The sequence below is a fragment of the Scardinius erythrophthalmus genome, assembly GCF_964197995.2.
Source record: "Scardinius erythrophthalmus genome assembly, chromosome: 12".
NCBI classification, from domain to species: Eukaryota; Metazoa; Chordata; class Actinopteri; order Cypriniformes; family Leuciscidae; genus Scardinius; species Scardinius erythrophthalmus.
The window spans coordinates 345,134-366,968 of NC_138232.1; the positions used below are offsets into that span (position 1 = coordinate 345,134).

General features: G+C 48.7%; 1 protein-coding gene across 7 annotated transcripts in view; it reads right to left on the reverse strand.

Annotated features, from left to right (window-relative positions):
• Positions 1 to 274: 274 nt before the first annotated feature.
• LOC308699786 (ubiquitin carboxyl-terminal hydrolase 9X-like) overlaps positions 275 to 21,835 on the reverse strand; it is a 67,259-nt gene continuing 45,698 nt past the window's right edge. For 4 of the 7 annotated variants that reach the window (XM_081380806.1, XM_081380802.1, XM_081380805.1 and 1 more), the window contains exons 36-46: positions 19,570 to 20,323; positions 19,054 to 19,177; positions 17,226 to 17,451; positions 15,436 to 15,565; positions 14,019 to 14,204; positions 12,729 to 12,949; positions 12,519 to 12,607; positions 10,391 to 10,547; positions 3,264 to 3,515; positions 2,397 to 2,498; positions 275 to 1,963 (exon numbers count right to left, since the gene is read on the reverse strand). In XM_081380806.1, coding sequence (XP_081236932.1) covers positions 1,835 to 1,963; positions 2,397 to 2,498; positions 3,264 to 3,515; positions 10,391 to 10,547; positions 12,519 to 12,607; positions 12,729 to 12,949; positions 14,019 to 14,204; positions 15,436 to 15,565; positions 17,226 to 17,451; positions 19,054 to 19,177; positions 19,570 to 20,323 — 2,370 coding nt within the window. In that variant the 3' untranslated portion in view covers positions 275 to 1,834. The remainder of the gene's footprint in view (positions 1,964 to 2,396; positions 2,499 to 3,263; positions 3,516 to 10,390; positions 10,548 to 12,518; positions 12,608 to 12,728; positions 12,950 to 14,018; positions 14,205 to 15,435; positions 15,566 to 17,225; positions 17,452 to 19,053; positions 19,178 to 19,569; positions 20,324 to 21,835) is intronic. The other 3 variants (XM_081380804.1, XM_081380807.1, XM_081380803.1) reach the window with 1 other exon arrangement.

Below are 21,835 nucleotides of genomic sequence, written 5' to 3' on the forward strand. Positions count from 1 at the left end.
ATTATTGATCTCCTGCACTGACACCATTATATGAGAACTGAGAGCTATATATATATATATGTGTATAAATGAACTAAATTAATAACTTTTTTACACCAGAAATGAACCATCGCTGAACTTAAGCTGTGACGCTATTCTCTTCTGGAAACAAACTCTGTTGTTGCATTATTTCCTGTTATCTCTGTAAAGCTGCTCTGAAACTCTGTGTTGTAAATAAAGCTGACTCGACTGAAGGCAGAGCGTCAGGTGTGGGTCAGTGTATTAGACAGACGGGTTAATCAAATACCATTTATTTTTACCTTTAAAGTATAATTTTACAGTGTGCTGGGTTTGTACAGTGCTCGAGGGCTGATCCAGGAATATTACTCATGCACATTTCACAAAAAACATCTGTAGAATTCAAACAAAATTAAACCCTGAAAAGGAAACCCAAAGCAAAAGGCAGATGTCATTCTGAAGAGGCGTTCACACAGACGGAGCAGAACGCAGTGTGTGAGTGTGTGAGCAGAGGCCTGCGCTGTAGTGATCACGGCTGACCCTTCCTCCACTCACTGGCCACTGCCGGCCCGGGTTAAGGCCGTCAGCGTGAGCTCTGGGTTCTGGACGATCCACACGCTGACCGACAGACGCCAGCTACTCAATGATTTAACAAGCAAGCATGTGTGTGTGTGTGTGTGTGCGTGTTTCTGCGTGCAGTGGGTATTTGAAACCATCGGAAAGCTAATAAAAAGTCAGGCTTGCATTTAAATGTTTAATTTATTGTTTCTAGTGGTGCAGTGCTTCTGTTATTATGCGTCTGGGAAAGAAAGACTTCTTCAAAGTGAACACTTCAGTAGAGCAGCTCCAGAATCCCACCGTCGCCCGAACAAACAACAGTCGGTGAAAACAGAACTCTGTACAGTAAATATCCTCTTAAAAATAACAACACAAGGACGATGCCTTCTCATTCAAACGCTCAAACTCTTCTCTATTCAACAAAATAACCTGTCAGAGAAAACAGCGAAACTGAAGATGGTGCGGTTCAGTTTCCTTCGCAGGGATTTTGGTTTTCAGACAAAAGAGAACAAGAGCCACACTATGAATCCAGTACAGTACGTGCTGTCGACGATTCCTGTAAATCTCCTCGGAAACAGAGTAGTGTGTCCGTGGCTGCGCTCTCATTGGACAGGGGCAGAGGAAGTGGGCGGGGCCGACTCAGAACTAGGCCAGATGCAGTTCCACTCGAACACCAGATCTTTCACTGTCAGCCTGTTGGAAACACACATGAAACATCGAGCGTTTGTTCTGTGGAGTAGATGTGCCGATCCGAGCGTCTCTGGATAGAGTGTGTTAAAGAGCCTGACAGGAGATGACATCACACTCCTAACAGGACATGACATCACACTCCTAACAGGCCAAAGGCTTCCTGATGAATGGAGAAAACAAAAGAAACAAAAGTGCTGAAAGATTCCAATGACTCCGAGTCGATCCTAAAACACCGTCCACGACGAAGCCTCGGGTTTCCCTTCACTCTGCTGTGTGTTACAGGGTGATGATGATGATGATGATGATGATGACGTCTCTGGAAATGGAGGGCGTCCCAAACTCCAGATGTCTGCACACTATCTCCACAGCATCACCACTCCTGCCGGTTCACACAGAGCTGTGTGTGTGTGTGTGTGTGTGTGTGTGTGCGTGTGTGTGTGCGTGCGTGTGTGCGTGCGTGTGTTTGCGCACCGAACTCTGCAGCATTGAGATCCGCGCGTGTGTGTGTGTGTGTCAGCGCTGCAGGAGTTGGGTGTGTTACTCGAGTGTGTTCTCCGGTTCTGGTCTCTGGAGCGAGCGGGTCGAGTCTCTACTCTTTACTCTGGGCCGGCGGAGCCTCGTCTGACCCGTCCCAGCTCTCCTGACTCGCCCGCTGAGGGTTATTCATGTGCTGAGCGGCCGGCCCGGTGTACGGCTGCCCGTGAGGAAGAGTGTTCACCTGCGGAGAGAGAGAGAGAGAGAGAGAGAGAGAGAGAGAGAGAGAGGGAGAGGGAGAGAGAGAGAGAGAGAGAGAGAGAGAGAGAGGGAGAGAGAGGGAGACATAGACAGAGAGAGAGAGAGAGAGAGAGAGAGAGAGAGAGTGTGAGAGAGAGTGTGAGAGAGAGAGAGAGAGAGAGAGAGAGTGTGAGAGAGAGAGAGAGAGAGAGAGAGAGAGAGAGAGAGAGAGAGAGAGAGAGAGAGAGAGAGAGAGAGAGAGAGAGAGAGGTAAGCCGGGTGTGCACTGTGTGATCGCTGTAAAAGTGCATCTAGAAGTCGCTGCAGAAGAAGAGTTTGAGCTAAACGCTAGGCTAGTGGTGTGTGTCGCTCACCTGCTGAAACTGAGGCTATGCTAAACGCTAGGCTAGTGGTGTGTGTGTGTGTGTGTCGCTCACCTGCTGAAACTGAGGCTGCGTCGCTGGAGAGTGAGGATAGAGGGCCGTGTCTTCAGGCGGCGTCGAGTCGTGCTCATCAGGGGCCTCCTGGTCGTCGGGCTCCTGAACACATCAAACAAACGTGCGTGTCGATTAGCAGAGAGCAGTGCTGACAACATCGCGGGTTAGTGTTCGGCTCCCAGAGAACGAATGACACGCAACGCTGAACTCAAGGCTGCACGATATCTGAAGACACTGACACTGAGATTCCTGCGATATTTAATGAAATATGAAAAGATTTTTACCAGATGATTTGAATAACCGTATTTGGGAAGAATTAATTATTCTAGAGTGTTTTGTTGGGGGGGGGGGGGGGTTCAACTACAAAGAAAATATATTAAAAACAAATATTAAAAAGGTGAAATATTACTTTTTGCTTAAACTTTGGGGTTTGATTGTGCAAGAAGCAACTCGAACTGCAGTTTAAATAAAATATTAAACAAAATAAGAAACATCTTTTTAATAATACTATTGCACTGTAAAATAAAAATTACAATACTGCTATTTGCATCTTCATTTCTTCCTTTTTCAAATGGCAAACCATCAAGCTTTTATTTTGACGGGTTGCTGCCGGTCTCCGAATGAAGCACATGCCGCGCTTCACTCTGAAACCGCTAGCGCATACGTTTATCTTATTAAACCGTAGCGATATCTCTGTTGTTCTGATAGATATCGTGCAGCCCTACCTGGGATGAACACTGTGGATAAAAGCATCATCAAACTGCATGAATGTAGACGTTAACAACTTTGCAATAAAATAAACTTCAAAATCGTAATATCTTCCTAAACATCAGAGTCGCAGCCGTTAGCAGAAGCAGCGGAACTCACCAGAGGCGCTAGGTGAGGTTTGAGTGACTGAGCGCTCACCTCTTCAGGACAGAGCTCGCAGGCCTTGGCTAGCGTCATGCGCGCGCTGTGGGAGCGCTCCAGGAAGTAGCCGTTGGACGTCTCGTTGCTCTGCACTGGCGGAGACCAGTTGTTGTACGTGTACTGAGGGTTTCCAGTGTAAGGCCTGCGCTCCAGCTCGTCTCCCAGCCACTCCACCGCCCACGTCCACTTCCTCTTCAGGTCCCCGTTACTCTACACACACACACAACACAGGTCCCCGTTACTCTACACACACGCACAACACAGTCACTGCAACCGGCGCTACAGCATATTAACGCTCTCCAGATGAGTCCGGTTCGCATGGACACGCGGAAGCAACAAAAAATTCTGTATTATGAATTTTTAAGGCCAGACGAGTAATTTGATGAGGTCAGTTTGTGAAGAAAGACACACACACATATATTCATACACACATATCTATAGACTAAACACGTGATGCGCATGAGCGCCGTCAGCGTTCTCACAGGTTCACGTTTTTGAAGTTTACACAGAGATGATCACGTTTAAAAAAAAATCAAAACTTGTACCAGATCCTGTTTCAGAGTGTGTGTTCTCGAGCTCCAGAGAGTGTGTTCTCGAGCTCCAGAGAGTGTGTTCTCGAGCTCCAGAGAGTGTGTTCTCGAGCTCCAGAGAGTGTGTTCTCGAGCTCCAGAGTGTGTGTTCTCGAGCTCCAGAGGGTGTGTTCTCGAGCTCCAGAGTGTGTTCTCGAGCTCCAGAGAGTGTGTTCTCGAGCTCCAGAGTGTGTGTTCTCGAGCTCCAGAGTGTGTGTTCTCGAGCTCCAGAGAGTGTGTTCTCGAGCTCCAGAGAGTGTGTTCTCGAGCTCCAGAGAGTGTGTTCTCGAGCTCCAGAGTGTGTGTTCTCGAGCTCCAGAGAGTGTGTTCTCGAGCTCCAGAGTGTGTGTTCTCGAGCTCCAGAGTGTGTGTTCTCGAGCTCCAGAGAGTGTGTTCTCGAGCTCCAGAGAGTGTGTTCTCGAGCTCCAGAGGGTGTGTTCTCGAGCTCCAGAGGGTGTGTTCTCGAGCTCCAGAGTGTGTGTTCTCGAGCTCCAGAGTGTGTGTTCTCGAGCTCCAGAGAGTGTGTGTTCTCGAGCTCCAGAGAGTGTGTGTTCTCGAGCTCCAGAGAGTGTGTGTTCTCGAGCTCCAGAGAGTGTGTTCTCGAGCTCCAGAGAGTGTGTTCTCGAGCTCCAGAGAGTGTGTTCTCGAGCTCTAGAGCGTGTGTTCTCGAGCTCCAGAGAGTGTGTTCTCGAGCTCCAGAGAGTGTGTTCTCGAGCTCTAGAGCGTGTGTTCTCGAGCTCCAGAGGGTGTGTTCTCGAGCTCTAGAGCGTGTGTTCTCGAGCTCCAGAGAGTGTGTTCTCGAGCTCCAGAGAGTGTGTTCTCGAGCTCTAGAGCGTGTGTTCTCGAGCTCCAGAGGGTGTGTTCTCGAGCTCCAGAGAGTGTGTTCTCGAGCTCCAGAGGGTGTGTTCTCGAGCTCCAGAGTGTGTGTTCTCGAGCTCCAGAGTGTGTGTTCTCGAGCTCCAGAGTGTGTTCTCGAGCTCCAGAGGGTGTGTTCTCGAGCTCCAGAGTGTGTGTTCTCGAGCTCCAGAGGGTGTGTTCTCGAGCTCCAGAGTGTGTGTTCTCGAGCTCCAGAGAGCGTGTTCTCGAGCTCCAGAGTGTGTGTTCTCGAGCTCCAGAGAGTGTGTTCTCGAGCTCCAGAGCGTGTGTTCTCGAGCTCCAGAGTGTGTGTTCTCGAGCTCCAGAGGGTGTGTTCTCGAGCTCCAGAGTGTGTGTTCTCGAGCTCCAGAGGGTGTGTTCTCGAGCTCCAGAGTGTGTGTTCTCGAGCTCCAGAGGGTGTGTTCTCGAGCTCCAGAGTGTGTGTTCTCGAGCTCCAGAGTGTGTGTTCTCGAGCTCCAGAGTGTGTGTTCTCGAGCTCCAGAGTGTGTGTTCTCGAGCTCTAGAGCGTGTTCTCGAGCTCCAGAGAGTGTGTTCTCGAGCTCTAGAGCGTGTTCTCGAGCTCCAGAATGTGTGTTCTCGAGCTCTAGAGTGTGTGTTCTCGAGCTCCAGAGAGTGTGTGTTCTCGAGCTCCAGAGAGTGTGTTCTCGAGCTCCAGAGCGTGTGTTCTCGAGCTCCAGAGTGTGTGTTCTCGAGCTCCAGAGGGTGTGTTCTCGAGCTCCAGAGGGTGTGTTCTCGAGCTCCAGAGTGTGTGTTCTCGAGCTCCAGAGAGTGTGTTCTCGAGCTCTAGAGTGTGTGTTCTCGAGCTCCAGAGTGTGTGTTCTCGAGCTCCAGAGAGTGTGTTCTCGAGCTCTAGAGCGTGTGTTCTCGAGCTCCAGAGAGTGTGTTCTCGAGCTCCAGAGAGTGTGTTCTCGAGCTCTAGAGCGTGTGTTCTCGAGCTCCAGAGGGTGTGTTCTCGAGCTCTAGAGCGTGTGTTCTCGAGCTCCAGAGGGTGTGTTCTCGAGCTCCAGAGCGTGTGTTCTCGAGCTCCAGAGAGCGTGTTCTCCAGCTCCAGAGAGCGTGTTCTCCAGCTCCAGAGAGTGTGTTCTCCAGCTCCAGAAAGTGTGTTCTCGAGCTCCAGAGTGTGTGTTCTCGAGCTCCAGAGTGTGTGTTCTCGAGCTCCAGAGGGTGTGTTCTCGAGCTCCAGAGTGTGTGTTCTCGAGCTCCAGAGAGCGTGTTCTCGAGCTCCAGAGAGCGTGTTCTCGAGCTCCAGAGTGTGTGTTCTCGAGCTCCAGAGGGTGTGTTCTCGAGCTCCAGAGGGTGTGTTCTCGAGCTCCAGAGAGTGTGTTCTCGAGCTCCAGAGAGTGTGTTCTCGAGCTCTAGAGCGTGTGTTCTCGAGCTCCAGAGAGTGTGTTCTCGAGCTCCAGAGAGTGTGTTCTCGAGCTCTAGAGCGTGTGTTCTCGAGCTCCAGAGGGTGTGTTCTCGAGCTCTAGAGCGTGTGTTCTCGAGCTCCAGAGAGTGTGTTCTCGAGCTCCAGAGAGTGTGTTCTCGAGCTCTAGAGCGTGTGTTCTCGAGCTCCAGAGGGTGTGTTCTCGAGCTCCAGAGTGTGTTCTCGAGCTCCAGAGGGTGTGTTCTCGAGCTCTAGAGTGTGTGTTCTCGAGCTCCAGAGGGTGTGTTCTCGAGCTCCAGAGTGTGTGTTCTCGAGCTCCAGAGTGTGTGTTCTCGAGCTCCAGAGAGTGTGTGTTCTCGAGCTCCAGAGAGTGTGTGTTCTCGAGCTCCAGAGTGTGTTCTCGAGCTCCAGAGAGTGTGTTCTCGAGCTCCAGAGGGTGTGTTCTCGAGCTCCAGAGTGTGTGTTCTCGAGCTCCAGAGTGTGTGTTCTCGAGCTCCAGAGAGTGTGTGTTCTCGAGCTCCAGAGAGTGTGTGTTCTCGAGCTCCAGAGAGTGTGTGTTCTCGAGCTCCAGAGAGTGTGTTCTCGAGCTCCAGAGAGTGTGTTCTCGAGCTCCAGAGAGTGTGTTCTCGAGCTCTAGAGCGTGTGTTCTCGAGCTCCAGAGAGTGTGTTCTCGAGCTCCAGAGAGTGTGTTCTCGAGCTCTAGAGCGTGTGTTCTCGAGCTCCAGAGGGTGTGTTCTCGAGCTCTAGAGCGTGTGTTCTCGAGCTCCAGAGAGTGTGTTCTCGAGCTCCAGAGAGTGTGTTCTCGAGCTCTAGAGCGTGTGTTCTCGAGCTCCAGAGGGTGTGTTCTCGAGCTCCAGAGAGTGTGTTCTCGAGCTCCAGAGGGTGTGTTCTCGAGCTCCAGAGTGTGTGTTCTCGAGCTCCAGAGTGTGTGTTCTCGAGCTCCAGAGTGTGTTCTCGAGCTCCAGAGGGTGTGTTCTCGAGCTCCAGAGTGTGTGTTCTCGAGCTCCAGAGGGTGTGTTCTCGAGCTCCAGAGTGTGTGTTCTCGAGCTCCAGAGAGCGTGTTCTCGAGCTCCAGAGTGTGTGTTCTCGAGCTCCAGAGAGTGTGTTCTCGAGCTCCAGAGCGTGTGTTCTCGAGCTCCAGAGTGTGTGTTCTCGAGCTCCAGAGGGTGTGTTCTCGAGCTCCAGAGTGTGTGTTCTCGAGCTCCAGAGGGTGTGTTCTCGAGCTCCAGAGTGTGTGTTCTCGAGCTCCAGAGGGTGTGTTCTCGAGCTCCAGAGTGTGTGTTCTCGAGCTCCAGAGTGTGTGTTCTCGAGCTCCAGAGTGTGTGTTCTCGAGCTCCAGAGTGTGTGTTCTCGAGCTCTAGAGCGTGTTCTCGAGCTCCAGAGAGTGTGTTCTCGAGCTCTAGAGCGTGTTCTCGAGCTCCAGAATGTGTGTTCTCGAGCTCTAGAGTGTGTGTTCTCGAGCTCCAGAGAGTGTGTGTTCTCGAGCTCCAGAGAGTGTGTTCTCGAGCTCCAGAGCGTGTGTTCTCGAGCTCCAGAGTGTGTGTTCTCGAGCTCCAGAGGGTGTGTTCTCGAGCTCCAGAGGGTGTGTTCTCGAGCTCCAGAGTGTGTGTTCTCGAGCTCCAGAGAGTGTGTTCTCGAGCTCTAGAGTGTGTGTTCTCGAGCTCCAGAGTGTGTGTTCTCGAGCTCCAGAGAGTGTGTTCTCGAGCTCTAGAGCGTGTGTTCTCGAGCTCCAGAGAGTGTGTTCTCGAGCTCCAGAGAGTGTGTTCTCGAGCTCTAGAGCGTGTGTTCTCGAGCTCCAGAGGGTGTGTTCTCGAGCTCTAGAGCGTGTGTTCTCGAGCTCCAGAGGGTGTGTTCTCGAGCTCCAGAGTGTGTGTTCTCGAGCTCCAGAGAGCGTGTTCTCCAGCTCCAGAGAGCGTGTTCTCCAGCTCCAGAGAGTGTGTTCTCCAGCTCCAGAAAGTGTGTTCTCGAGCTCCAGAGTGTGTGTTCTCGAGCTCCAGAGTGTGTGTTCTCGAGCTCCAGAGGGTGTGTTCTCGAGCTCCAGAGTGTGTGTTCTCGAGCTCCAGAGAGCGTGTTCTCGAGCTCCAGAGAGCGTGTTCTCGAGCTCCAGAGTGTGTGTTCTCGAGCTCCAGAGGGTGTGTTCTCGAGCTCCAGAGTGTGTGTTCTCGAGCTCCAGAGAGTGTGTTCTCGAGCTCCAGAGAGTGTGTTCTCGAGCTCTAGAGCGTGTGTTCTCGAGCTCCAGAGAGTGTGTTCTCGAGCTCCAGAGAGTGTGTTCTCGAGCTCTAGAGCGTGTGTTCTCGAGCTCCAGAGGGTGTGTTCTCGAGCTCTAGAGCGTGTGTTCTCGAGCTCCAGAGAGTGTGTTCTCGAGCTCCAGAGAGTGTGTTCTCGAGCTCTAGAGCGTGTGTTCTCGAGCTCCAGAGGGTGTGTTCTCGAGCTCCAGAGTGTGTTCTCGAGCTCCAGAGGGTGTGTTCTCGAGCTCCAGAGTGTGTGTTCTCGAGCTCCAGAGGGTGTGTTCTCGAGCTCCAGAGGGTGTGTTCTCGAGCTCCAGAGAGCGTGTTCTCGAGCTCCAGAGTGTGTGTTCTCGAGCTCCAGAGAGTGTGTTCTCGAGCTCTAGAGTGTGTGTTCTCAAGCTCCAGAGTGTGTGTTCTCGAGCTCCAGAGAGTGTGTTCTCGAGCTCTAGAGCGTGTGTTCTCGAGCTCCAGAGAGTGTGTTCTCGAGCTCTAGAGCGTGTGTTCTCGAGCTCCAGAGAGTGTGTTCTCGAGCTCCAGAGAGTGTGTTCTCGAGCTCTAGAGCGTGTGTTCTCGAGCTCCAGAGGGTGTGTTCTCGAGCTCCAGAGTGTGTTCTCGAGCTCCAGAGGGTGTGTTCTCGAGCTCCAGAGTGTGTGTTCTCGAGCTCCAGAGGGTGTGTTCTCGAGCTCCAGAGTGTGTGTTCTCGAGCTCCAGAGAGCGTGTTCTCGAGCTCCAGAGTGTGTGTTCTCGAGCTCCAGAGTGTGTGTTCTCGAGCTCCAGAGAGTGTGTTCTCGAGCTCTAGAGTGTGTGTTCTCGAGCTCCAGAGTGTGTGTTCTCGAGCTCCAGAGAGTGTGTTCTCGAGCTCTAGAGCGTGTGTTCTCGAGCTCCAGAGAGTGTGTTCTCGAGCTCCAGAGAGTGTGTTCTCGAGCTCTAGAGCGTGTGTTCTCGAGCTCCAGAGGGTGTGTTCTCGAGCTCTAGAGCGTGTGTTCTCGAGCTCCAGAGGGTGTGTTCTCGAGCTCCAGAGGGTGTGTTCTCGAACTCCAGAGTGTGTGTTCTCGAGCTCCAGAGAGCGTGTTCTCGAGCTCCAGAGAGTGTGTTCTCGAGCTCCAGAGAGTGTGTTCTCGAGCTCCAGAAAGTGTGTTCTCGAGCTCCAGAGTGTGTTCTCGAGCTCCAGAGTGTGTGTTCTCGAGCTCTAGAGCGTGTTCTCGAGCTCCAGAGAGTGTGTTCTCGAGCTCTAGAGCGTGTGTTCTCGAGCTCCAGAGGGTGTGTTCTCGAGCTCCAGAGTGTGTTCTCGAGCTCCAGAGGGTGTGTTCTCGAGCTCCAGAGTGTGTGTTCTCGAGCTCCAGAGGGTGTGTTCTCGAGCTCCAGAGGGTGTGTTCTCGAGCTCCAGAGTGTGTGTTCTCGAGCTCCAGAGAGCGTGTTCTCGAGCTCCAGAGAGTGTGTTCTCGAGCTCCAGAGAGTGTGTTCTCGAGCTCCAGAGAGCGTGTTCTCGAGCTCCAGAGAGCGTGTTCTCGAGCTCCAGAGTGTGTGTTCTCGAGCTCCAGAGAGTGTGTTCTCGAGCTCTAGAGTGTGTGTTCTCGAGCTCCAGAGTGTGTGTTCTCGAGCTCCAGAGAGTGTGTTCTCGAGCTCCAGAGTGTGTGTTCTCGAGCTCCAGAGTGTGTGTTCTCGAGCTCCAGAGTGTGTGTTCTCGAGCTCCAGAGTGTGTGTGAACGAACGGCCAGAACACATTAAAGTTTCTGTTTCCTGTGAGAACAGTGTGTGTTAGCGGCCGCTAAGTTAATAACTAATGATCTTTACAACGGAAGTGAATCAATCAAACTAACTTTATCTGGATAATAACTCTAGAAATGAAGAAGAAATGAAATGTAGAAATGAAGGAGACGCGACTCGACAACATGATAGAAAACGCAGCTGACGAATGTCCCTTTCCCGAGCGCTCAGACAGATCCTCCGGCTGCCGACGAGACGAGCCTCTTAGAGTCGCTTCTGCTGTGCTCACTGCACTCTGGGATTGAGCAGGAAGTGTGTGTGTGTGTGTGCGTGGCTCACCTGCAGGATCTGATAGGCCACAGAGCAGTTGCTGAACAGCGCCACCATGCACTTAATGCACTGATAGGCCCGTTTCTGGTAATGGTTCTTGGAGCGCTGGATGGTGTCGAAGAGCCCGTCTCGGTCATCAGGGATGCCCTTCAGAACATTGTGGATCCTGAACAGAGGAGGACACGGGCAGGAGTGAGGACACTTGCTCAACATCGCCTGTGGACACGTGCAGCAGTGATGCCGCTATTCCCAGTAACAGAGCCAGAGTGTGACCGCAGTGATGTGTACACGACACGAGCTAACCTCTTCACTTCCGCTCACATGCAGTTTCATTTTTCTGATTATCTCCAAGAATTGTGTGAATAATCTACAGGTGATGAACGCATACATCATGTGTTCCTGTTTAAACTACTAAAAACATTTCTATGGACGCATTCAGCGACGCGCGTAAAAGTGTCATCATTATACTGCATTACATTCACACAACGCTGTCAACATAAACTTGCTTCTTCAGCAACTTCTTCCCTGCTGTTCATGATCCGCCACGAGTGCGCGCTGAGAGCGGAGGAGAGGCCATTAGAGCCTTTACATGCCTATTTATCCGGTGTAAAGGTTTAGAGGCTCATCTGTCACGGTTCCCCATGTTCATAGAGTTCGTTCCTGGAGTAAATATATAGGCTATAATCTGTGTGCTGTTTAATAATGGCGGGTGCTGGTGTTTCGCATGCGTTCGGCCAATCAGCGAACACTACCATCACGGAGAGGTCCTCTAGCGCTGGGTTAGAGCGACTCTGGAGGAGGAGTACAGTAGTTCCTCCAAGAGAGTTTCTAGAACTAAAATCACTCAGAGTTACTGCGGTGCGAACATGCCAACATCCGGGAACGTCCGCCGATAGCTCTAGGACCGATGAAGAGGTTCCTCCGCTGGGAAAGCTCCTGATGGACACTTCAGTTATGAGCTTAATCGCATCAATTTGATCATTGCATTTATATGACGTAAAGTTTAATCAGAATACATTCCCTGAATCTCATTATAATCTCGTTATGAGTGATCATGTGACCGCAGTGAGTGAGCAGTGAGTGATCATGTGACCGCAGTGAGTGAGCAGTGAGTGATCATGTGACCGCAGTGAGTGAGCAGTGAGTGATCGTGTGACCGCAGTGAGTGAGCAGTGAGTGATCATGTGACCGCAGTGAGTGAGCAGTGAGTGATCATGTGACCGCAGTGAGTGATCATGTGACTGCAGTGAGTGATCATGTGACCGCAGTGAGTGAGCAGTGAGTGATCATGTGACCGCAGTGAGTGAGCAGTGAGTGATCATGTGACCGCAGTGAGTGATCATGTGACTGCAGTGAGTGATCATGTGACCGCAGTGAGTGAGCAGTGAGTGATCATGTGACCGCAGTGAGTGATCATGTGACCGCAGTGAGTGATCAAGTGACCGCAGTGAGTGATCATGTGACTGCAGTGAGTGATCATGTGACCGCAGTGAGTGATCATGTGACCGCAGTGAGTGAGCAGTGAGTGATCATGTGACCGCAGTGAGTGAGCAGTGAGTGATCATGTGACCGCAGTGAGTGATCATGTGACCGCAGTGAGTGAGCAGTGAGTGATCATGTGACCGCAGTGAGTGAGCAGTGAGTGATCATGTGACTGCAGTGAGTGATCATGTGACCGCAGTGAGTGAGCAGTGAGTGATCATGTGACCGCAGTGAGTGAGCAGTGAGTGATCATGTGACCGCAGTGAGTGAGCAGTGAGTGATCATGTGACTGCAGTGAGTGATCATGTGACCGCAGTGAGTGAGCAGTGAGTGATCATGTGACCGCAGTGAGTGAGCAGTGAGTGATCATGTGACCGCAGTGAGTGATCATGTGACCGCAGTGAGTGATCATGTGACCGCAGTGAGTGATCATGTGACCGCAGTGAGTGATCATGTGACCGCAGTGAGTGAGCAGTGAGTGATCATGTGACCGCAGTGAGTGATCATGTGACCGCAGTGAGTGAGCAGTGAGTGAGTGATCATGTGACCGCAGTGAGTGATCATGTGACCGCAGTGAGTGAGCATGTGACCGCAGTGAGTGAGTGATCATGTGACCGCAGTGAGTGAGTGATCATGTGACCGCAGTGAGCTTCACCTGTGCGTCTGCCACGAGTCCTCGATCAGGAGGATCTGCAGCAGGAGATCCAGGTACGGCCTCAGCTCATAGGTGTAGGAATACGCCACCTAGCAGAGCGAGAGCCTTCAGTGAGTGTCGTGAGGAAGATACACACACGCACGCACACACACACACACACACACTCACACTCACACACACGCACACACACACACTCTCACACACACACACCTGCCAGAGCAGCTCGCTGAGCACCGTGGAGGAGAACTGAGGGTTCTCCCAGCAGCAGAAGCGCAGCAGCTTCACCGTCTCCTCAGAGTTGCTGCAGTCCTCGATGATCTTCTTCACGTAGCTGGTGCGCACGAACAGGGTCTCGGCCACGGGCGGCTGCAGGGGCATGATGGGAAGCGTGAGGCCGGGGTCACCGTACGGGTTGGCCAGCGGGGGGTTCCCTGTCGGAGAACAGTGGCTCAGATCAGCTGACAGCAGGGATGGGCCATATATTAGCGTTCGCGATTTACCGATAAAATTTCTCCCCACGATAAGAATTAGTTCCTGCAATGATATCGCTAAAGCCTAGTGACGACGCGCTCCTGTTCGGGAGCCATTCCTTCGTAGCTCACGTGCAGCGAAAACACCAGACGTGAAGCTGAGGAGGAGTGTATCGCTGAACGAGGAACTTCCTCTACAATCTGGAACTGGTACACAGATATACGTCCACTCGCGAGTCGCGACTCTGACTAAGCGCTCGAGAGTTTCTCTCCGTCAAGCGCACTTCTTCAGTTCGTCTCAATGAATGCAGTGTGTGTGTGTGACGCTCCGTAAACACTAGCGAGGCGCTCGACACGCCGTCGCTTTCTCACACACTCAAAGAGAGAGCGAGAGAGTCTGACACACACGCAGGATTGACGTGCTACATGTAAACCAGATTATTTGTTGTATTTTCCTGTAAAAATGGAGTAGTGGAGTTAATTTGGAATTATTCAAACGCAGACGTGATTAATATTCATGAACCCGGCAGCTCATCAATCCTTACTGCGCTTTATAGTGTTATTAGTAGTAGAATTCGTAGTAGTATTATTATCTTATCAGTATTATTGTTAGTTTTTTACATTCAAACTTGTAATTGATTTGAATTATTATTGTGTGATGTTTTTCAGTTCCACTATTTAAACATTATCTGCACTTTTACAGAAGAAACGTATATCTGCAACTTCTCAGGGCTGGTGTTTGGATCTTTACTGGGTTCTTTTATTCTTTTATGTAACTGGTATATTATAGGAGCCTGTTTGATGATGGGTGCGCTTTAGATCAGTGTTTGTGTTGCTGAGGCGCTCATGAATGTATGCATCACTTGTAGCCAAAAACAGTTGTGAATGGTACTAAATTTATATCGTCATGATATTGTTATCGCAATAAATACCAGAAAATATCGTGATATAGTTTTAAGTCCACATTGCCCATCCCTAGCTGAGCGCCTTCGTTTGATGGAGTGGGAAAGACAGCACGACTAGCCCTCACCGTTAATGGAGGACTGCATGCGCGAGGACACGTCGCAGCACCGCAGCAGCAGCGACACCACCGTGTAGAGCTTGCCCAGCTCTGCGTACTGGTACTTGATGGGAGGACCGGGACCCTCGTCCAGCGCCACCAGCATGAAGGTGGACGGCACGCTTAACTTCAGCAGCTGTGTCTTCTCTGCCAGACCTGCAACAGACAGATGGGTAATAATATGACGCTCAGTTACCCTTAAAGGGGACATATGATGCCCCTTTACACAATGTAATATAAATCTCTGGTGTCTCCAGAATGCGTGTGTGAAATTTCAGCTCAAAATACCAGATCATTTATTAGAGCTTGTCAAATTTGCTCCTTTTGGCTGTGAGCAAAAACGCATTTTTTTTTGTGTGTGTCCCTTTAAATGCAAATGAGCTTTAGCTCCGCCTCCGCTCAGAAGAGGGCGGAGTCTTTACACGAGCTTCAGAAACTCCGGCAATAACAGAACAGGCCAATCTCCCTCATCCAGAATCCCAGAATAACCAGTAGCGAGTGCAGCCTTACGGAGAGACTCAGGAAGAGCTTCTGAATGTTAGTGGAGACATAAAGGAACTACTCACAAAACAAAACTCTTCACGCAACCTCCGCTCTGGAAACAAAGCCTTTCTTCAACCACGCAGAACTAAGCTCCGCACTATGGGGGATCGAGCCGTCTGCTCAGCCGCACCGCATCTTTGGAATTCCCTTCCAGAAAACCCAAGGGCTCCTCAAGCCATAGACTCTTTTAAGAAAGGACTAAAAACCTATCTTTTTAAGCAAGCATTTTTTACTTTTTGCTAACTTTTTATTTTTTTCTTCCCGGTTTTTAAACTTTGTTTATACTCTGTATACTCTTGTTTTTAACTATGAAAAGTGCTTTATAAAATAAAATATATTATCATTATTATTATCATTTCTGTAGTTGTTGTGGAGTTACACTGATCATCTCATCATCATGTTGAACTTCTCCACAAGTGTCCACAGTTCCTGAGGTGTTTATAAGACAGCGGTGACATGTTCTGGTCAATAGTGTTCAGTGCTCGTCTGTGCTCAACCACAGAACAGCTTCAGGCTCTGCTGGATCTTCATCAGTGCGTTAGAACTGGTCTCTGTTGGCGCGTGTGGAACCAAATGTCGGCTGGTGTGTGTAAACGTGCAGATTAAGGGCCGGTAATATTATAATAAGATCCTCTTCATACGTCAGAAGGAGAAGAAATCTGATCGGCTTATTTTATAACATGCTTGCAGAGAAAGGCTCACCAGAACACAGTTACTGGGTTTCACTTTTCAGGTTTTCTGGATTGGAAGAAGCACCGGACCCGATTACAGCAGATTTTCCTGATATGTCCCCTCTACCCTTCTGCGCTCCCTGTGCAGACTCACGGGAGTCGAGAGAACTCACCCAGGTTGGCGTACATGACGAAGAGGTTGAAGTACTGCTGAAGGTGCCGCCCGTGTTCGGACACTTCTCTCCTCAGCAAGTTCAGCACCGCCCGTAACAGGTGATCGCTCAGGGTCACAGGGTCACAGGCCTGTTCACAACGACAAACGGCTGTTTAAACGCCACGCCGGCTTCTGTGGCTCTTCATGCTGAGAAACCTTATAAGGTTTTTAAAATCTAAAGGCTAAATTTGGTTTAAAGGAGTAGTTCACTTCAGAATTAAAATTCCCAGATGATTTACTCTCCCTCACGTCATCCAAGATGTTCATGTCTTTCTGTCTTCAGTGGAAAGAAATGAAGGTTTTTGAGGAGAACACTCCAGGATGTTCCTCCATATAGTGTCTTCAATGGGGTCCAACGGGTCGAAGGTCCAGATGTGAGTTTCAGTGCATTAGTGGTTAAAAGTATATAAATGTTTATTTTGTTCTAAAATGTCCGCTGGTTTGCCTAGATGAGACTCTTATTCCTCGGCTGGATCGTGTCGAGACCTTGAAGCTGCACTGAAACTCACATCTGGACCTTCGACCCGTTGGACCCCATTGAAGACACTATATGGAAGAACATCCTGGAGTGTTTCCCTCAAAAACCTTCATTTCTTTCCACTGAAGAAAGAAAGACACGAACATCTTGGATAACATGAGGGAGAGTAAATTATCGGGGAATTTTAATTCTGAAGTGAACTACTCCTTTAACATTGTTAAAAAATGATTTCAAAGAGTTAACTGAATAAAAAAGCAGCTAAACCCATCATTACTATCTAATCAAACATGATACAGGGATACAGGCTCTCCATGCAACAGGATACAGGATTTTGACAAAGAGAACATGTGGGTGGATCTTTTCCTAATATTAAGAACTTGTGTGTCATCCTGTAATGGCCTATTCGGCAACTGGTATAAACAATGGAGTCTAGAACCCACTTTTGCTTGCCATTTGTTAAAGTGCCCCATTATGCTTTTTCAGCTGTTCCCTTTCATAATAGAGCTGTCTGTGACTGTACAAGCTCTGAAAGATCAAAGTGCAGATAAATAAAGTGTTCGTCTCTAAAACAAAGTGATTCTGAGCTGAAACGAGTCGTCAGTAATTCAGTCTCTGCTGATTTTTGAGGTTTGTAACTCATTAGCATAATGCCAGCCTGTGGTGTTGATTGGCTGAGCAGCGTCTCTTAGCCCCGCCCTCAAACACTGTAGTGTCTCTGAGACTGGAAGAGTTTGGTTCGTGTTGTTCATGTGGCGAAGACGCTGTTTTCTGAGATCGATCCGGTAAAACCCACGCCATCGTCACTGTTCGCATCACTGAGATCAAGAGCTGAGATTCAGATATGATAATGAGCGTTTGCTTTCTGACCAATCACAGCAGAGCAGCTCTCAGAGAGGCGGGGCTTAGAGAGACTGAATCCTTGAAGTGTTTCAGACACTGAGAGAACAGAGCTGACGCTGCAGTGGAAACTAGGAACCTTTAAAATAGCATCATGGGGCATTTTAATACAGGAACTTTCCTGTCTCCCATTTAAAAGACCTTTAAAAACTGATAAATCCATTAATCAGAGAGTAGACCCCAAAATGTTTTCAGCCTCTAGTCTACATGACACGGAAAAGCACAACGAGGTTGAGGAACGTGGGACATGGATCTGTGAGATCCTCCTGCACTGGTTTCTCTCCTGTACTGGTTTCTCTCACCTGTACTGGTTTCTCTCCTGTACTGGTTTCTCTCACCTGTACTGGTTTCTCTACTGTACTGGTTTCTCTCACCTGTGTGGATGTGCTGGGAGAGGTAACTGGAGCAGGACACGGGCCGTCCTGCAGGGAAAAGTGTGCGATGAAAACGATTAGCTTGGCGAAGGCTCCGCGGACCTCGGCACTGGGACACTCCAGCAGGAACTCGGAGAAGCGCGTGGGGAAGGAGAACAGCACGCTGTGAGCAAACCAGCTGCGCACGTTCTTGCTGTGACGCAACAGCAGACACAGGGCGTCATACCTGAGGAGAAGCAGCAGAGAGAGGGGTCAGCTGACACTGGCCACACACCTGGACCGGCGCTGAACACACCACCGGTGTGACACTAGCGGTGCAACGGATCACAACATTCACAGATCGGATCATCTACGGTTTTAGAGCCACGGATCGGATCATTTTTCAGGTTTAGCAAAAAAAATTAAAAATACAATAAAATTATAATTTATATATAATATTATTATAACTTTGCTTTTTATTTATTACTTAAAGCTCATTTGAAGTTCCTAGGTACTACAGCAAAAACTGCTAGCCTAACTGGTAAAGTTCAAACATTATTAAAGACAAGTGAACAATCAGTGATAAAATAAGAACAAATACACAAATTATCAGGCAGAGACTAAATAAAGCCTAATATTCCTGCTGTTGTCTGCGCCATTAATGTTCATAAAACAACAAAACACAGCTTTAACAAAATATTTTTTTTACAGTGAATAAATAGTTATTTTACATTTAGGCCTAATTTTTAATTTCTGTACCGGAATATTACTCTGTTAGACTTTGTAGCTTTATTAAATCATCTCTGCTTGTAACTTGTGTATTTGTTCTTATTTTATCACTGACTGGTCACTTGTTTTTAGTTTTTAATAGTTGTGGGTTGGACTTTTATATTTAGACTTTTAGAACTATATCTTTAATGTTTCTGTTAAAGTTATTGTACTTATTGTGAACGGCCTTTAGTAATTCCCATACTTTCATGACTTGACTATTATTCTATTATTATTATAGTGGTAGTGTTAATTTAGTTAAATTACGAAACCACACTAAACGAGGTTTTTGCGCTGGTTTCTGTGACTAAAACTGCGATCAAAACTTCTGTAATAATTCCAAACATGAATCTCGACTACATGAATAAATGCACATACGCAGCTCTGTGTGACAATATATAGTGCTTTTTTTTTACTGTAATGTAATTTGGTATTAGGTTACAAATTTCACCGTTTTAATTTTTGAGAGAAATGCCTTGTTTTTATAATGTTATTAATTTATGACAAATAGCCTATGAAAAATAACCAGGAAACCAGATTAGGTGAAATAAACCATGAATAGGAGTTCTACGAGACTATACGAGACATTCTCTAGATTTGTACTTGTATGTGAAAGTGCAATAATTCTAATGAAATGCAAATATAAATTTCTCAAATGACAACAATTGTTGTGATTATAATTTTAAGCAAAATAATCGTTAGCCTATTATAAACAACCATTATGCAGCATGACGAAAATTTACGAAAAGTTTTCATTGACTAAAATGCCCAGGCTTTTAGTCGACTAACCCTTGTCTGAATGAAAACAGAGCAAGGTTGACTAAATATGCTAAAAACTAAAAAGTACATTTGACACAGGACTATTAGACTAAATGTAAAAATAGCTGACAAAATGAACACTTTATAGTAGGCGTGTCCAGTTTCGACAGCTGACGCTCAGCTAACGCTCAGCTAACAGCTAACGCTCAGCTAACGCACAGCTAACGCTCAGCTAACAGCTAACGCTCAGCTAACAGCTAACGCTCAGCTAACAGCTAATGCTCAGCTAACAGCTAACGCTCAGCTAATAGCTAACGCTCACCAGTCGCTCGCAGGGCCTCGGACGACCTTCTTCGTGTGGAAGCCGGTGCTAAACAGGAATCTGGCAGCGAGCTGTATACTTATCATCGCTATTTCTTCAGCTTCTGGTAAAAGGTGATCTTGACCTAGAAGGAAGAGGAGAAGAGGAGCATCTCAACACATCAGACGTTTACAGACCCTCCGACACGAGCCGCTGACTGAGGCCGAGTCCACACGCACACGGGGTTTCCTCCACATTCGCATACACATGAAAACGCAAAAACGCGCTGTCAAAAGCATGCCAGACCAGCAGGTGGCGATATAACCCTAACCGTAAAGCAATGTTGGCCAATCAGAGGCCTGGACAAAAGGTTATTATCGGTTCCGGTTCTGACGCCACAAGCCAGAATCTCCAGTTCCTACACAACACTGAACCGGAGTTTCTAAACATCTTCACGCTGGAGTTTTCAATAAGTTTGGTTTCAGAGAGCGGCTCCTGCGTGTGCGTGTGGACGAGCGGCCGGAGGCGGGGTCTCACCTGGAGGAGGGTTCAGGTATACGCTGTTGCAGGTCAGCAGCTTCTTCATGAACTGGAAGTACTCGAGGCTGAACTGCATGCGGCTGTGCATGAACTGCACGTTCTGCTTGCGGACGCTGGCCTCGATGGCCAAGGGCATCTTGGGTTGGTTGGGCCGGGACGCGAGCGTGAGTTCGGTGATGTACTTCAACAGCTCGCCGTCGCCCCCTGTGGCGTCCATGCGCTCGTAGAACAGGATGTAGGCGTTCCACCAGCGCTTCTGCCGCCGGTACGACATGCGCTTCATCATGTGATCGAACACCTCGCCCATGTACTCTCCACCAAAGCACTGGTTCTTCATCTCCTCGTCATCGTCCATCTTACACTCCGTCACGTCTCCGTCGTCGAACTTATACCAGCGGTCCTTCAGCCCGTCGCCGTCGCTGCCGTGGCGCTGCACGATGTACGAGTAGTAGTGTCCGCCGCTAGCCTGACCCGAGTGCACTAGCACGCCCACGAGCCTGTAGCGCGAGCTAGCGTCGGGATCCGCCGGGGGGTTCTCCGGGATAACCTGGCTCTCCAGCGGAACCTCGTCCCCCTCCAGCTTCGCCACGCCGGCCACCGTGTACGGCTCCATGTCCAGCTCGCGAGGGAACTCGAAGTAATCGTTGAACTTAATCGCACACTCGCGCTCCCAATCGTAGTCGAAGCGCTTCAGCTGGATGGCTAACACCGGCGGGAGCTTCTTTATGAGGAGACGCTTCACGGTGTCCACCTGACGGAGAACCACAGGATAGACGGAGGGAGAGAGAGAGAGAGAGAGGGGGGGGGGGGGGGAGAGAGAGAGAGAGAGAGAGAGAGAGAGAGAGAGAGAGATTTATTTAATGCCATGTCAGCATCTAAGGCTATTTTCATGGAAGAAATTAAATCAGAAAAATAGAAATATCATAAATACAATAAAACCAACCCAACAAACACAACTAGTCATATTATACAAATTATTTTAAAGGGGGGGGGGTGAAATGCTATTTCATGCATACTGAGTTTTTTACACTGGTAAAGAGTTGGATTCCCATGCTAAACATGGACAAAGTTTCAACAATTAAGTTGTACGTTTGAAAGGAGTATTTTTGTTCCAAAAATACTCCTTCCGGTTTGTCACAAGTTTCGGAAAGTTTTTTTCGAGTATGGGCATGTGTGACATCAGATGTGGCGGAATTTCCTTATATGGGTCCTAAGGACACTTCTTAGTGCGGGCGCGCGCGCACTCGTAGACCAGAGCAGAGAAGAGAGTGAAAGCAGTTCGCCCATCAAAGCGCCCTGCTCGGCTTTTGGGAAGTCAGTGTCACCAAAGAAGTGTGTTTTTGGTTGCCAGGGCAAGACAACCCTGCACAGATTCCCAAAGAACCCAGCGTTAAGGAACCCGTGGATGGAGTTTGTTTTTTCCAGAGCATCAACGGAGTTGTGATAGACTGTTGTTCCCTGCATTTCGACGATGATTGTTTTATAAACAAAGCCCAGATCAACGGATTTGCAGATCGTCTAATGCTTAAGGATCGAGCAGTCGCAATGATAAAGGTTCGCGGTCGTGCGTTGGAACCGGGCGGTGAGTAAAACTGCTTCAAATGTCTCTGTGTGTTAGCTCGGCGCGTTAGCACACAGCTTTAGCTCCGCCCACACGGCCCGCCCCCAGCCGCTCGTTTTTTTCCGGAAAGACTCGGTACAGCCAATCTTTCTTTTATAAATATAATAAAACTAAAGACTTTTTGGAGATATGAAGGATGCAATACTACTCTATAGGTACTCAAGATTAACAGGAGATTGAGTGAAAATGAGCATTTCACCCCCCTTTACAGTTTTTCTCAGTCGCTTTGGTGCATTTCTCACATCACTATTTACATTTGCACAACAGTTAGTTCAACCTCCACAACATTTAGTCATTTGTGCACATCATAGTAGCAGTTTCTCATTCCTTCCAACAAATTGCAAATGCTTTTGGACATGCATCAGTTGCTTTCATACAACTCTCTGCTGTTTTATAACATTATCATTTGCTTATGTCATGTCAGTCAAAATGAACTATACTTGTGAATGCTGAATAGTCATTCCATATAAAACTAATAGTCCTCATTTCATTGCTTGAGTCATTACATACAAAAATGTTGAACTAGTTGTCAAAATCTGTCATAAAAAAAAAAAAAAATGCTGAAAAAGTCTCCTAAATTGAACAATTTGCAATTGAGCAAGAGATGATATTCGCTGGGATGTAGATGAAATTATGTGACCA